At 42.7% G+C, this 15,857-nt stretch overlaps 1 protein-coding gene across 3 annotated transcripts in view; it reads left to right on the top strand.

Moving 5' to 3' along the window:
* Positions 1-15,857, top strand: part of NAV3 (neuron navigator 3) — a 1,112,283-nt gene that overhangs the window by 483,817 nt on the left and 612,609 nt on the right. For all 3 annotated transcript variants that reach the window (XM_085653004.1, XM_085653005.1, XM_085653006.1), the window contains exon 8: positions 4,096-5,122. In XM_085653004.1, the coding sequence (XP_085509130.1) occupies positions 4,096-5,122 (1,027 nt within the window). The remainder of the gene's footprint in view (positions 1-4,095; positions 5,123-15,857) is intronic.

The raw sequence follows: 15,857 nt of genomic DNA, 5'->3' as shown, positions 1-15,857 counted from the left end.
GTTGGGCACGTTGCTCTCTGACAGCGTGTATTAATGTATTAGAAAAGCTTCAGTTTCAGGAATCCTTAGTCTCCTCCGGTGTCACATCTTCAACCACACTCTGACTTTTGGCGAGTGTCACGTACCCTCTCTGCTGTGAGGACCTATATCATTGTAGAGCATCTACTTGGGATTGAAAAAAAAGCCTCTCACTGATGAACTTTTGGATCTTGAGTTTTGCGATTTCTGTCAAAAAATCATGGGTCATGTATGTTAACCCGTGCACAGCTTTTGCTGCTGGAAAACAGCCATTACAACGTGGTCATTACCACGCAGGATTATTACAACAAATCAATTATCATGCAAGCCTTTACTATCGGGCATGCGTGTTAAAGGCATGTTCATTGTAAACAATGCGTATTATAACCGCGTTGTACACCCAGGGGCCAGCAAAAAATGGCTGCGGTAGGGGCGGTTTTAGGGCTCAGGGCAAGGAAAAGGGGCTAGCCCTCCACTGCTTAGGGTACTATGGCCCAGGGCCAGGAAAAGGAGGCTACGGCAGGGGGCGGTTTTAGAACTCCGGGACAGATAAAGGAGCTAGTCCTCCACTGCTCAAGGGGGCAGTGGAGGACTAGTGAGTGGCCAACGGGCCTAGTGGTGGAGGTTAGGGCCCACCCCGAGGCCTGACTGGAAACACTATCGCAGCTTACGGCCAGCCAGCAGAGAGTTTTGTCCCCCCTGACTCCGCCCAACGTGGCCTTGGCCTGTACGCAGGACCCTGCGACATGCCACCAGGCAGGGGGCTGCAGTAGGGACCAGGAGCCTGTGTACTTCGACTGAACAGCTCTCGTGCACACCAGAGAGAAACAAACCATGGTGGAATAGCACCAAAATGGCTGCATAAAGTCCATAACCTGTGCTAGGTGTTGGGCAGAGGTGGAGGCTGCACTGGAGTGCTATCCACCCTCTCTGATTTTGATGGGGGCACCGGCGCTGGAGTCGAGGAGCGATGTCATTGGTCTGGAGCATACCACTATAATGGAAATTATGCCTGGATGCTGAGAAATTCAGTGGCTGCCGATACACACTGACAGTGGTTGGCTGGGTGGAGGGAGCATGGGGGGAGAGATGCAAGGGGGAGCGCACGGTGGGGGAAATATAATGTACCTCATGCTGCTTCTGCCACCTCGCGCGTTGGAGCTCCTCTGCTTCCCGGTCCCAGCATACACTGGGACAGCAGCAGACTCCCCATCCAATCCCCGCACTGCTCTCATGCTGCATGAGAGCTATGGGGTATTGGCCTGAGCGGGCTGCTCTGACGCTCCGCTCAGGTCAGGGAGTTTGTGTTGTTTCTCCAACCTAGATGTGCAGTACAGCCAGGTTGGAGAAGCCAAACTGGGCATGTCTGTTTGGCCGGCCTAAAACGGCCAGCCAAACAGACATGCACAATTACGAGTGCACATCACTCCGCCCCCTCCCATTGCCCAGCCCCGCCCATCCCCACATACGCAGGCTCAGCCAGCAGCTGACAAATGAAACAATATCATTTTATTTTTCAATTGCTGGCTGAGGCAGTGGGGCGACGCTCCTCCGCCATTGCGGAGGAGCCACCCCTGGAGGAATTCCTTTCATAGTAGCTACAGCCAGCCTGCGGAGAGTTTCGTCCCCGACTCCGCCCTTCGCGGCTGCAGCCTACAAGCAGGACCCTGGGACATGCCACCACATTGGAGGATATGCAGAGAGAAAGTGCGGGCAGGACCACGGGAGCAGCCCCTCCCCTTTTGTGACTCCCCTGCAGAGCTACAAAACAGACACACATACCAATCAACTGGCGCAGGTGGGTAAACACAAATTGGGCCTATCACCCTTGATTGTGTGTGCCTGTGTACCTTTTTACTATGCATATGTTATTACCAACCATGCCCTTCCAATGACATTTTCATTGTAAAGGCATGCGTAGTAAAGCCATATGCGTGGTAAAAATGTTCGTTGTCAGTGCTTGTATGGTAATGATGCATGTGTGTTATTGACAGCGAAGTAAAGGCATGCGTGGTCATTGCACGCGTTTTTCAGTCAGACAACCGAAGCGACCATCACATTGTGTGCTTGTCTGCGACAAGGGTCGTTTTCTATGATAGGATAATCATGGGCATCAGTAGGTAGCGTCTGTGAAGTGCCAGATTGCCCCACCAAACATCGAATGTGGCTGCAGATCGGTGGCTAAGACAGGCAACCGCAACCCCCTCCTAGGTCTGAATTTCAGCCCAGCTACTGTATCTTAGGCTCATCTTGTTTCCACCCCTCCCATGTCCATGGCACTTATAGCCTTTCCTATTTCTACTAGCGATGCAGACAGAAGGTTTCAGTTAGGCGTTCAGTTAAATGCTAAATGAATTTATCACTAGTGGAAAAAACAAGGAGCGCTAGCATTACAGAGCTAGGAAACACAGCAGTTCTTAGAACCAATAAAGTGTCACAATTTCACGACGTTTCACGTCAGAACATTCCAGATGACTGCAATTCAGCAATCTGTTTGCAATTTAGCGTGTCGTTTAATAGCTTTCGAAAAAAAATTGCGCTGTCAAAGTCCCAAACTGTGCGAAAATTGCATCTTTGAAACCATTTGGAAGGCTGCTGCCTAGACGGTTTGTTCCATTTCCAGATCGTGCACTATTTGTAGCTCCTGTAAACGTCGGGGGGATACATGATCTTGAAAGTGCCACAGAAACACAGCTCTGGAGGCCTGGCCTTGGTTCCTAGCAGCGGTGCCTTTCCTGCAATAGAAGCATTTGTCCCCATAAGTGCATTTTGCACAATGTTATTAAAATGTATTTGGCTGAGTTTAATCCAACAAGAATTTCAATGTGCTTGTTATCATTTTATTGCAAATCACAATCACCGATTTTGAAGTCAAATGAAATAATTTTCTTGATATCAAATAGCTTTGCAATTCAGCTGTAGAGGCGCGTGCAAAGTGATAGTGTTCAGTTAGCGCACTCTCTACTGCGCCCTTGCGCACGCTTCCTTAATTTTGCAAATGCAAGCTTGCGATTCGTTCCCTAGGAGGGGAAGGCAATGAGCAAGAGCTACAATAGGAACACAGCTTATTGTGGTCAAGAGAGAGACTGTTGTTTCTGAACGAATCAACCACCCAGATAGGGTTTAGAATGGCCACTTTGAGTACATCAAGCTGCTTGTGGCTCATATAGGGCACTCTTTCCAAGTCAGAGGCTGGTTGAGGAACGTGGACCACGTTGTGTTTTTTTTGGTTTTGAAAGTGGGTAGTGCACATTTTCTGAACAGTGATGTCTGTGGGAGCTCTCAGATTCTATTGGCTGACATAATAAAGCAGTGTCACTGGACAGGCTCTTTACATGCTAGATGTGCAAAGGTCATTTATTATTTATTTGTGGGAGGGCTAATTGAAAAGGACTGTAGACCTCATTACCTGGAGCTTACAGTCACTGAGATGTGAGGAGTCAGGGCTGGCTCTGTGCATGTTTACAGACAGCCTGTGCCATCATGATGTTCAGAAAGGACCTGCTACTTGGAGCATTATTCGGCTGGGGCCCACTGAATATTTATTCTCCACTTAAGAGGACAACAGCCAGAGCCTTCGCCTCTTGCTGCAGTGATCTAATGTAAGCATTAAGGTATGGATTTCTATAATATTGTCTGTCTCAGTCAGTAAATAAAAGAGAGAAGCTGTCAAATGTATGAACAGTAGGCATTATGAGCAATAGTCAATTACTATAGAAAACAGTACGTGTCTTAGTAACAAGGACTGGGATGCGCTCTCTAAGAGGCCACCAATAATACAAGCAAAGTATGATGAATGCAAAATGAAATCATGGTTCCCGGACGGAGGTGGCAGGGATTGACCTGGTCGAAGAAATGTTTTAACAAGGCACTTGCAAGTTTCCATTTACAGTCTGTTAATTTCTTTTTGTTTTGACTACACGAACACCCTTTCTTGCATTTTATTTGCAATTTGCTCTGTGTCGTTTCGCAGGTGAGAAAACGGTTGCAGAGCAGCCTGTAACTGAGAGAGAGAAAATCATTATAAATCACTATTGCTTTTTGATTCCCTGTTTTTTTGCTTTGCCTTTTGTGCAGATTCGCCAAAAGTTCAACCCCAGTCGGCGGGCGTGAATGGAAACGTGCAACAACACCCCCCAAGTCCTGTCCAGCAGCTGGCCTGTGCCATCCCCTCCGCGAGTGCCAGTAAATCTTGGCGCAGCAAATCGATGAATGTTAAGCACAGTGCCACCTCCACCATGCTGTCTGTGAAGCAGCCGAGCCCGGCCACCTCCCCCACGCCGTCTTCTGACAGACTCAAGCCCGCGCTGTCGGAAGGAGCCAAAGCGCCTTCATCCGGACAGAAAACCATGCTGGAGAAATTCAAGCTTGGCAATGCTCGGACTGCTTTGCGACCCTCTTTGTCGCCACCTAGTGACGGTGGGAGAGAGGATGATATGCTGCCAGAGTGTGGGGAAAGTGAGGGGTTAAACAGCATGATGAACAGTGCATGCCCCACTAGCACCAGTCCGAAAGCATCAACCAAGTTAACTCCTCCAAAAGCTGGAAGCAAAATTCTCAGCAATAAAAAGTCCTTGCCGCAGCCAAAGGAGAAGGATGACAAGAGTAAGGAGAAAAGTAAAGTTTGCACTGAGAAAACTATCAGAGAAGAGAAGGAGCAAGTTGTGGACACCCCGAAAAAGAGTTCCAAAATAGCTAGCTTGATCCCAAAGGGAAACAAACCCGCAGCAGCTAAAAAAGAAAATGCTGCCCCCGCTTCCAGCGGGATCCCCAAGCCTGGTTCCAAGATGCCTATAGCAAAGCAGACACCCACTCTGACCTCTGCTGGCGTGAAGGAGGCAGAGAAATGCAGGACAGCAAAGGGAAGCCAGCCCACATCTACCCCGAAATCCAGCTCGAGCGAGAAAGTAGCTGCCTCTTGCAGTCTGTCCTCTTCGGAAGGAAAGTCAGGCTCTTTGATTTCCACCCCAAGCCCCTGTGCGTCACTTCCCGTTTCAATGGCTGCAAGCAGTGGGCAAGTGACAGGAAATGGCGTTGTTCACTTGCCTCAGCACCAGCAATATAGTCACCCAAATACTGCCACCGTTGCTCCGTTCATCTACAGGTAAGATCTTTTCGAGCCTGCTTGGAGCCTGTGATTTGCGTTGCTGTCCAAAATGTTGAGTGAATCTGCATAAACATAAAATAGCATATAGCTAACTTTAAATTCTTAATTTGTTTTTACTTATGATGATTTAAAGGTACACATTTTGAGTTTTTAGCTGTAACAATGTAGCTAGCATTGTACATTCGGGAGAAATATATGACAGGGCGAAGTATCTGCACCTTGACATTAGCCTGTGTTTTAAAAGGGAAGTACTGATACTAGACATTAACAAAAAAGTATTTTTCTATCCAATCACACAAAGACAAATGATACTCATAGCAGAAGTGAAATGCAATTTCATGTCCATCAGGTTCAAGTTCTTCCTCAACTGGACCGTAGACGTTACAAGGAGTGACGTCAAAAGAGTCCTGGGTAGGCTGAGCGACACTCATATTGAGTTAAAAATCTAAAGAGGAAAAATAAATACGATGAACACGGAGAGGCTTTCAGAAAAAGTGTGTGTTGTGGTGAGAAACGGAATTAATAGTTTAGAATGTTTTGCTCTGTCTGGATATGGCCATGGTAGACGCTAGATCGGGGAAAGGTCAACACATTAAGCTGTTCTTATCATGGCCTTACATTTTTTGTAATAAGAGAGTACAAAGGAAAAGAATCGATTAAAAAAAAAAAAAAAAAAAAGTCAACATTTTATGTTCTATATATTTTGTTGGGACTCCTCTGTGGCATCGAAGTGCTACAGTATCTGAATGACAACTACCTGTCTTAATGGTGCTCATTTGTAAGGCTGTAACATGTAGCAAGGTGATGGGAATGCTTAAATTAATCTTGTCCACTGGCGATCACTTGGACCACGTTCAAGTCCAGCGTTTTATGCCCATCACGCTACTCGACACAGAGACTAGCCATATGCAAATCAACCTTTGTCCTTTCCCATTATGAGTAGTTATCCTGAACTGCCAGGCCAGGAGCCACCCAAATGGAAACAAAAACTACCCCAGACCAGGTGTGACCTCAGTGGTACTTAACAGTGCGGCATAGCTCCTTAAGCACAGTGAGCATTAGGCCAATGTGTGTTCATACCTGTTGCACCTCAGAAAGTCTGCTTCCATAAACAACAAAGTGATGGAAGTAATGCTGGAATTAATTTCAGTTGCAAGTAATTATTCGGACTTCATTCTGTACTTCATTAGGAACAGTCCATTGGAACTGCCAGGCCAGATTCTCTCCAGACAGGAATGTAGACAACCTCTGTCCAGTTTGGTCTATTTAGGTTTCATTTGTGAGGTACATCTTGAGTCCTGTGGCACAGCAATGATGGGACCCAATTCGCATGTTCAGTGCGTCACATTTATTGTATAGAGTGGCACAGTGGGTGAAGTAGGTACAAGGGAGGTGAGGGTTACACTTGGTCACATCTGAAGCTGAACTGGCCTGGCAGGTTGGGCTGGACTGTTCCCAGTTGAGAAAGGACAAAGCTGGTTTGCATATGGCTGGTCTCTGTCGAGAACAGCCTTGGAGCCAAAAAACAATTGACATGAATGAACCCCTCAAACATCCCTTCCATTGCTTTGTTGTTTGTTGCATTTTTGAGGTCCAGCAAAATGTAAGTCTGAGTCAGCTCTGCCATGCTCCATATCTATGACCAAAAGGCATCTTATTGATTTCTGCAGCATGCCGTTATTTTGTCAACATTTATGAATATTTGCTCTCGAGAAATAGTTTTGGCGTTTGAATTATCTCTCAGGATGTCATGGCATGGATGGCTTGACTTTTCAACTCTACACTACTCATGATAGCACATGACATCCCCGAAAAATGACTTCAGATTTAGGTTGATTGCGTAGCAAAGTCCTGGAAGGGCCTGGTAGAGAAAGACAGGAGATAGGGGCTTAAAAACAATTGGTATGGTCATCTGAAGATGTCCAATTAATGTCATGAAAGTTAAGATAATGTCATATTGTGGAGTGGGTGTGACATGTCACCTTCCATACATTGAATAGGTTGCAGAAAAAAAATATAGGTGCATGTTAGTGACTATGAAATCAAGGTTCCACCCTATTTCAGATTCATTTTGGTAAAAAGTAGATTAAAAATGTGACGAGACTTGGCAGATGGAGACCCTAATCCCAACATGGGTGCTCCTGATTACTGTGAGAGAGCATCTACTGTGAGAGAGCAGCAAGGATAAGTAGGTTATTGGCTTTACAGTGGAGCATGCTCCCTGAGACAGGCAGAGAGACTGGGGGCCTGCTTAAATAATGACATCAGTGATCTGGGGTAAGCATGTTCCAGTAGGCATAGAGAAACAGGACGGATGAGAGATAGTGAGTAAAAGGGAAATCTAAGACAAATTAGCAGACATACAACATAGTAACTATGTGCCGGTCTGTATTGTGATGTGAATACACATGACATTAAAGCATTTAGACATATGTGTCACATTTAGGAATGTATATGTGTAGCACCTTGCATAATTGACATGTGTGACATGGTCTAAGTGTTTAGTTAGTTATGATGACATCAGGAATATGTCATGAGAAAGATGTACCATTTTGGTTGAGTTTGATTGTTCTAGTTCTTGTGTCTCCACTTGTCTTATCTCCTGCAATTTACGTGAGATGTTGCTGAGCAAGTGTCTCGCATATTCTGCATCAGTGCTACAGTCTGTATATCTTTTTCAGAGATACTGCTGGTGACCTCACAGTGTGCTCATTTCATACAGAGAGTATTTCAGATGTGCTGTACACCTACCTCCTTGATGGTGTTTAAGCCACCAACTTTGGTGCGATTCAGACTAATATTTAACTGTTTTATTGAATATGCAGGCTATGAGGTCTCCTTGTGTGGTATGCCAGGGTTTCTAGAGTTTGTACAAGTGACTGCATTTTTGCATTTGCCTATATAAATGTGCTCTCTTCCTATGCGTTTGCACCCAGTTTGTCCTGGTGTCATTCTCTTTCCATTTTGCTGCCTGTCTTTAGATGCCTATGGGAGTGGTGTAGGTGTTGTTTCGTCTGCTCTGAGGGTTGATTGTGGCAATCGATAGCTTGAAGATAGGTGTATAACCTGTTTCCACAATGGATACACCGTTCAGAGGTAAAATGTTTCACATTTGTTCGTATCCATCTTGCATCGTTTGACGCATTTCGCATACGTCAAAACAACACATTTGTAGAATGCAATAAAAAACAGAACTTTAGTGCAATGAAGAATTCAGAATTCATTTCATTCGGAATTCATTTCATTCAATTGAATATTCTAACACTCGAAAACATAAAGATGTAGACACTCCGATATGAGTGTCTATGCGAGTGAATACAAGAATGGTGTTTAGTTACACATGTTCTTGAATGATTGTTTTTGCACAGAGATTAGATTTTTTGAGACTGGAAGATCCATGTCAGTTGTACAACTGACATTTTGTGAGTTACCTAGAAATAATGTATTATTGGTGGTTCATATGTAATAAGACTTGATTTTTTTATGCTAGTTTTAAATTTGTGTTTTTATGATCAATTTATACGTTGAGTAGCGTATGATAAATAATTATTCAAATCCTTTTTTTTGTAGAGCATGATTGTATGTCCCCCCGGATGAAGGACCATATAGGACCGATATGCATTGTGGTTTATGACTCATTGACATATAAACACAAGAATTTAGTGTATATCATCACTATGGACAAATCCACTGTTTATGCATTAACAAAAAGAGGAATTTTAATGGTTTATAATCAATTGATGGAAGGGAAGTATGTAATAAACAAAAACTAACGGCTGACTATATGACACACAAGAATGTTTTTTTTTTTGTTGGTTTAAAGTGCCCATTTCAGCAACATCAGCTTTTGCACTGTGCGACTGCACTCCAAAAAGTTTTTTAGGATCCTATAGACTTTGGGCTGTATAAACTTGAGCCTGTAGTTTTCTTAATGAAGTTGATTCAAAGGGTGCAGGGCAAGTGCTGGCAGGAGAATTAGGTTAAATTAAGTATTTTGGTTTACTTTTCATCTAGGCTAACCCTTGCTCGGTTAGGCCGACAGACCTTGGCTTTTGTTGTGAGATGAGAAAATTAGATCATCAATATCAACAGTTTGTCATCAAAAATCAATATAGATGCTAGTCAATGAAGAGAGATAGGGAAGTTAAACGTTTTTATTGAGTTCCAATGCTTTAGTAGATCATCTTTATTATCCTCATTTTATTTATCAATAAGTTTTGTAAATCACATTTTTTATTTATTTTTTATTGAGTTTTTAAATAGCATGTCATCAGAACATACAGTGGTAACATATAAACATAACACAGGTCATGGCACAACAACATCCTACATCCATCATGCTATAGTTGTCATTATACTCGTATACCATCTCGACCGACGCCGCCTTGCAGTAAGAAATTTTACACCGTTTGGTGTGATTGTAAATATTGAACTAAATATGTCCAGTAGTCTCTGGGTTTTGTAAATCACATTAGCATCAATATAACACTACGCCGATTTCATAAAGGAAATAATCCCTACTCTAAGAACGAGATAAAGGAGTCAGTTAGAACTCAAAATGAGCTATATATAGAGAGAATGAAAGCAAGCATAAAGCTTCAGTAAATTCATTTCAATCAGTGTGAAATATCAAAAGCAGAATGTCCTATAAATAGAAGTTCAAGAAACCCCGTAGTGTCTCAGCACAATAAAGTTCAGGGTCTGGGGCAATTGGGATAGGGTTCTCAATCAAAGCTACTTGAACGAAAAAGTCTGTGAATGTGAACCAGGGAGAGAGGTTGGCAAGCGGGTGGCAAGAGAAAGTCTAAAGGGTGAGTGTGTTAAGCTAGGAACACACACTTATATAAACAACACATTTTGTTAGAATCTACAACAGTTACCTCTCTCGTCTTCTTCCATCCAATCATCGTTCGATGTTTTCATGGGAACCGAATTACTTCTCATCGTATCTTTAAGAAATAATAGTCTGTCAAATGCGTTCGTTAAATTTGTTGCAACTAATGTCGAACAGGGTTCAGCTCCACTTATGGCTTAGCTTTCCCATGCATACTTGTACAGATCTATCCGTAAAAATTAAAGTCCACGCAATAAGCTATGTAGTAACTGAAACTTCTTTTCATGACAAGCAAATATTTTTGCAATGGCGTATTCTGAGAAAGAAATACAAGTTAGTTGAAGAGGTCAAAATCCACATTATGTGCTGATTCTTCATATATATATAAGAAGTTTTGATGTCTAGCACATGCAAATGTGAGAGCTATGTGCATTATCTATAATTTTAAAAGCACTTTTCTTTTATTTCGTCCGGCATGTTAATACTGCAGGTTTATTATAACCTATATTAATGCATTTAATTTAAACTCCCTACTATAAGCATCTTAGGTAGTGATATGAATACATACTTTGTCTGAAACCCCAGTTGGAGAACAGTGAGTGCTAAAGCAAAATATAACTCTGCAACATGACATCCCATGGCATGATTCTTTTTTATGTGGAGGAGAAGCAGAGGGATGTATATGAACAGAAAGTGTGTAGAATTACATCTAAAGCTGAGCACTGTATCATACTAGGGCAGGATAGAATGCGAATTTTCACAGGAACAGTCAAAGGGTCTTGCATGACACAAAGCCTTAGAATACGTGAAAATTTATAATATTGGTTTGCCTTACAACTAGGAAGAATAAGAAGGGAAAACTGTACAAGAGAAAGTACTGTATGAAAATCCAAGAGAGATGAGATGGGGAAGGTAGCATAGTGCACAAGATGTCTAGTCTGGGTCTGGCTGGAAATTCAAGACAAATGTCCTAAACAAGACCTATAGAAGGCCACAACCGTGCCTCATAACACAAATACACCATGAATGGCCATGTGCAGTGGTTTCTTGTAGAATGAGACAAAATAGAGCATGTCAAAAAGGCAATATGTTGTGCCTTTAACCCACTGTGTAATGCCAAAGCTATGCACCATGAGCTTTTGCTTTGGCCAGCGCATGAAGTATATCATTAAAAAACAAAGGAAAAATAACGGAAACACTTTTCTTAAGGGAAGAAATTGTTGTTTACATGATCTCTGCATCTTGACAATTAATTAAATAAAAATATAAGAGTTAGGTGAGCGCACACTGACCCACAGAGTCTGTTGGGGTCCAAAGAGGACCCCCCCCCCCTTTGACTGGCTGGACAGCAACAGCATGATGTGGTAGCCATTTTAGAACTTGGGTGTCCTGGTCCCTATTGAATTGCATTGTTGTGGAAGATTGTTTTTGAGGTAAAAAAGGGACACATATTGAGGGTGACAATAGGTAATAGGTTTCAGTCAATTTTAAATAATTTGTTGGTAGTGCTATACTCATTTTAAGAATTCTGGTGAGTTCTCAGGAGATTTTACCCTGTGCAAAAGCTAAACCTCTGCTGAAATTTGTTAAACCATGTTTGTGGGAAAACCATTTTCTCTCATGATTGCCTCAGCGAGGTTATGGAAGATTCTTCAGAAGCTGACATGAGAGCACATTTTCTATATACTCCCACTATCCTCCCCTGCCATATCAGACTAAAGCCTGATATTTCAAGTAAAACCTGTACTTCCAACAGCTGCCCATCAATTGATTCCCTTCTGTTCTAATGAATAAACAGAGCACTAACATTCTGTATTTATATGTATGGCACATCTGAAGACCATCTTGATGGAACCAAATCTATAAATGTGAAAGTATTTCCTACAGATAGGACTACAGAAAATGAACTAAATGAAAAGGTTCTTTTCATCATAGAAATTATGGCTACTGTCATATTAAGCCAAAATGAGGACACTTGTTCTATGGGGACTCAAAGTATCTTTCTCAACCATGTCAGTAAAACTTTCTTAGATGCAGACTTAAACTTTTAACAGCAGCATCAAACTGTAGGTAACTCCTAGTGATCAATTGCAGCCTCAGCTCAGAGTTCTAATGAACAACTAGACTGCTAACATTCTGTATTTATGACAAGTGTGGCACACCTAAGTGCCATCTTGATGGAATAAAACCAGTGAAACTGCAAGGAATTCCCCACAGAGGACACTGCAGTAAATGAACAAAATAACAGGATTCTTTTGTCCCTGCCATGCTTTGCTTATGAGATAAAATATAACATCAGTCATGAGATGTTCTGTGACATCACTGATGACATCATCCAACTACACCCTAAGGAAGGATTGTGATTGGTTCATATGGATGTCTTTATGTAGAAGAAGATTCCTGCCTTTTTGCTTATTTTCACTATTGGGCTTTGATGAGAGTAGACATATTTGGCTCAATCTCCTGTCCCATTTCCCTCAGAGCAGAAAGATGTCTTCATCTGATTCAGATGGTCAGCCAGTGTCTTCTGCACCACCAGAGATGCCCAAGGAATCCTTGGTGTTGCAATTCTTTGAAATGAGGCCAGGTGACAAGAAGGTATCTGCGTTGCACGTGACATGTAAACTTTGTAGCAAAGAGTTCATCTGGCCGGTGGGGCAGAAATAAACAATCTAGTATGAGTACCACAGGGATGTGGAGCCATCTTAGATCCATGCATCCACAAAGGCTTGTAGAGCAGAGTTGGCTAATGCTGCGGAGCTAGACAGCTTTACAGGGGCTTCAGCATCATTTGCTCTGGGACATACTGTGCCTGTGCAAGTTCTAAAGGCACAAGCAGACAATAACCTTGCATTTTTTTTATGCGGTGCTATTTTGCTGTATGTGCCAGCAGATAATGTTTTCTTCAGAGGCAAGCAGGTCTGCCCAGTACAAGATTTCCCAAGGGCACAAGTGCCCCCGTATTTTTTTTCTTTTGTTTGTTTGTAATTATTTCTCCTTTTTGTTTTTATGGAGATGCTGATGATTAACACCTCACAATGTATGTTTTAGTCCTACCCTATTAAAAAAAGGTAAAATACAAACATTTTAAAAAAATCTTTAAAAACACAAAACTTTTTTTAAAGTTCAAAATTGTTAACAAAAGCAGTTCTTTTCAGAACTATCCTTTACTTTTATGATCTATATTGTTTGTACTCTGTTTCCCTTCTCCAAAGCTCTTGCGAGAGCCAGGCAGGCAATCCCTTTCATGCAGTCCGAATGAGCAGTGCCTCCTTGTTTGCTCATGCTAGCCTCTTGCGAGATAATACTTTTTATAATGGACTTTGCATTTACACTGAATATATCTTGATGTAGTATATATAATTTTTATAAACCAGAATGGTAACAGCGTGTTTAGTTTAATGAAATGTAATCCATTATATAATTGTGGGGAAAATCAAGCACTTAGATTAATGAAAAACCCAACTTGTTTCATCTGCAAGAGCCAAACAATGGTGCACAGCACTTATTGATAATCATTTATTTACTTAAGTCTATTTATTATTATTAGAGAAAGTTTAATCGCTACTTTTTATGATCCCACGAGAGAGTCACAATATCGTATACTCTTTGTATAGAGGAAGAATTTACACCTTCCTTTATAACAATACTTATAATTTATAGCCCCCATTAGTGGGGTGTGGGGAGAAAGTAGACTCTCAAATGAGATATTTTTTAAAGTATAATAACAGTGCACATTAGGGTATAAGGAGACACTTGTTTCTCGCTGTCACCCTACACAGCCTAACAACTGTGTTTAGTAGACTATGGGGCGAGACTGGCCTCTCTAGTGAGACCTTGCATGAAGGTAACCAGTGTGTAGAGTAGGATGTAAAGAGACACTGCCTCTCCACTTAACTTTCTGCAGACTCAGTAGTATGAAAAATAGTAGGGTGACCTCACATGTAAGACCTTACTGTTCCATAGTAAGTATAACCAGTATTGGCCTCTCACTAAGACCTCTCCCCAGGAAAATAAGCATATCTATTGGGGGCGAGAATGGGTATTACTGTTCAGTCACAGCTCTCCCCGGGATGACTGATATATACAGTAGTGCGTAGGGAAACATTCTCCTCTCCACTCGCACCTATCTCCAAGACAACATGGATGTGCAGTATGGTGTTGGCAAGGAGGCGCCTTTCTGCTGACCCTTGACCCTAAACCATCAGGGATAACCAACAGGGATATGCAGTAGTGTCTGGGAAGGGAGTGACCTGTCCACTAACACATCTTACAAGGGTGACAGGTGTCTATAGTTGGATTTCCAAAAAATTTATCTCTCTACCCATGCCTCTTCCCATGCTGTCAGTTATGCCTAGTAGACTGTAGGAAGGAACTGCCTTGTTAGTTGACACAGCTGTCTTGCATGATAAATCTGCATAGTACATAGTGGAAAGAGACTGGCCCCTCTCCTGTGACCTGTGTCTTGCATGATTGGTATGCAAATTAGGGTGTGTAAAGGGCCTTACCACGTTGGTCACAGCTCTCTCCAGGATGACAGATATACAAGTAATGTGTGAGGATGGAATTTCCTCTATGCTGAGAAGTCTGTCTTACAAAATAACTATAGAGACTATGGTATGGAAACAAACTGCTCTGTCACTGAATACATCTTCTCAGAATAACATGTGTAAAGCAGATTGTGGGTAATGACTATTCTCTCTGGGCATACCTCTTTTCATAATGATGAATGTCCATTCCAGATTATAAAATGGAGTATTCAAAACTGTGTCTTGCATAACTGGTATCCATGTTTGATTGTGGGGACATACTCACCGCTCTTTCAGACATCTCCCAATGGTGACAGTCATCGGTAATACTGTGTGCACAGCAGCTGATAGGAGTGTGTATTAGAGTATGAAGATGCACAGCTCTTTGTGCCAATACCTCTCTCTTCTATTAGAGGTCCCTATACTACAGCATGGATGAGGACTGATCTCTCTACTGACATCTCACTTTTGCCTGACAAGTCATCATAGCTGCATGACAAAGTAATGGTGTTCTCCATTACCAGATGTCTGTAGAATAAAATATGTACATACTACTATAGAGATACACATAAACACAATGTAGCATCTAACAGAAGACTCAAATCCAGTATTGTAGCTTTAGGTTCGAGGCATGTGGGCTGCTGAATTCATATCTGTGCATAGATCGCCGCCTAGTGTTGGGTCCGGATGATTGCACATTGTTGTCCTGGAAGAGTCTTCGAAGTATCACGAGATAGGTGACTCCTCCCCTGGACCATAGTGCGCATGGGCATCCTCTCCATCCTTAGATTGTTTTTTTCCGCCATTGGGTTCGGATGTGCTTATCTTAGCTCAAGTTAGGAAAATTCAGTTTAAGGCCAAAAGGCCCTTAGTTATCGTCGGTACTGTTCCCGTTCGGTATCAACTAGTTCTTTACTACTTTAGAACCTTCTTCCAGCTTTTCGGATCCCTTTGGTCCGAACATCAACCTTCCATCGACGATGGAATCAAGGACCCCATTCAAACGGTGTCCCTTATGCCACGCAAAATACCCACACATCGACATCCACCCGGTATGCAACAAATGTCTGTCACCGGATCACGATGAGTCGAAATGTATGGCCTGTGCCCGATTCCGATCGAAGAAGACTCTCCGGAATCGACGAGCGGCGAGATTAGAAGCGCAGCAATCGGCGCCTGCCCCGGCCAACATCTTCAGCACCGAAGACGAGGACGCAGAAAGCGTGGAAGAAGTAGACTCCAGCCCCGCTTTCAAACACGATTCCCGATCGGAAGACGACGATGAGGTGCTTTTTCAAAGGGAAGAAGTCATCGACGAGGTAGGAGACTACGATGAGGCCTTTGGGGCCGAAGGAGATAGCTCTAGCGA

Source organism: Triturus cristatus, chromosome 4_1 (genome assembly GCF_964204655.1).
Source record: "Triturus cristatus chromosome 4_1, aTriCri1.1, whole genome shotgun sequence".
Classification (NCBI taxonomy): Eukaryota; Metazoa; Chordata; class Amphibia; order Caudata; family Salamandridae; genus Triturus; species Triturus cristatus.
This window is presented reverse-complemented; position numbering and strand designations above follow the sequence as displayed.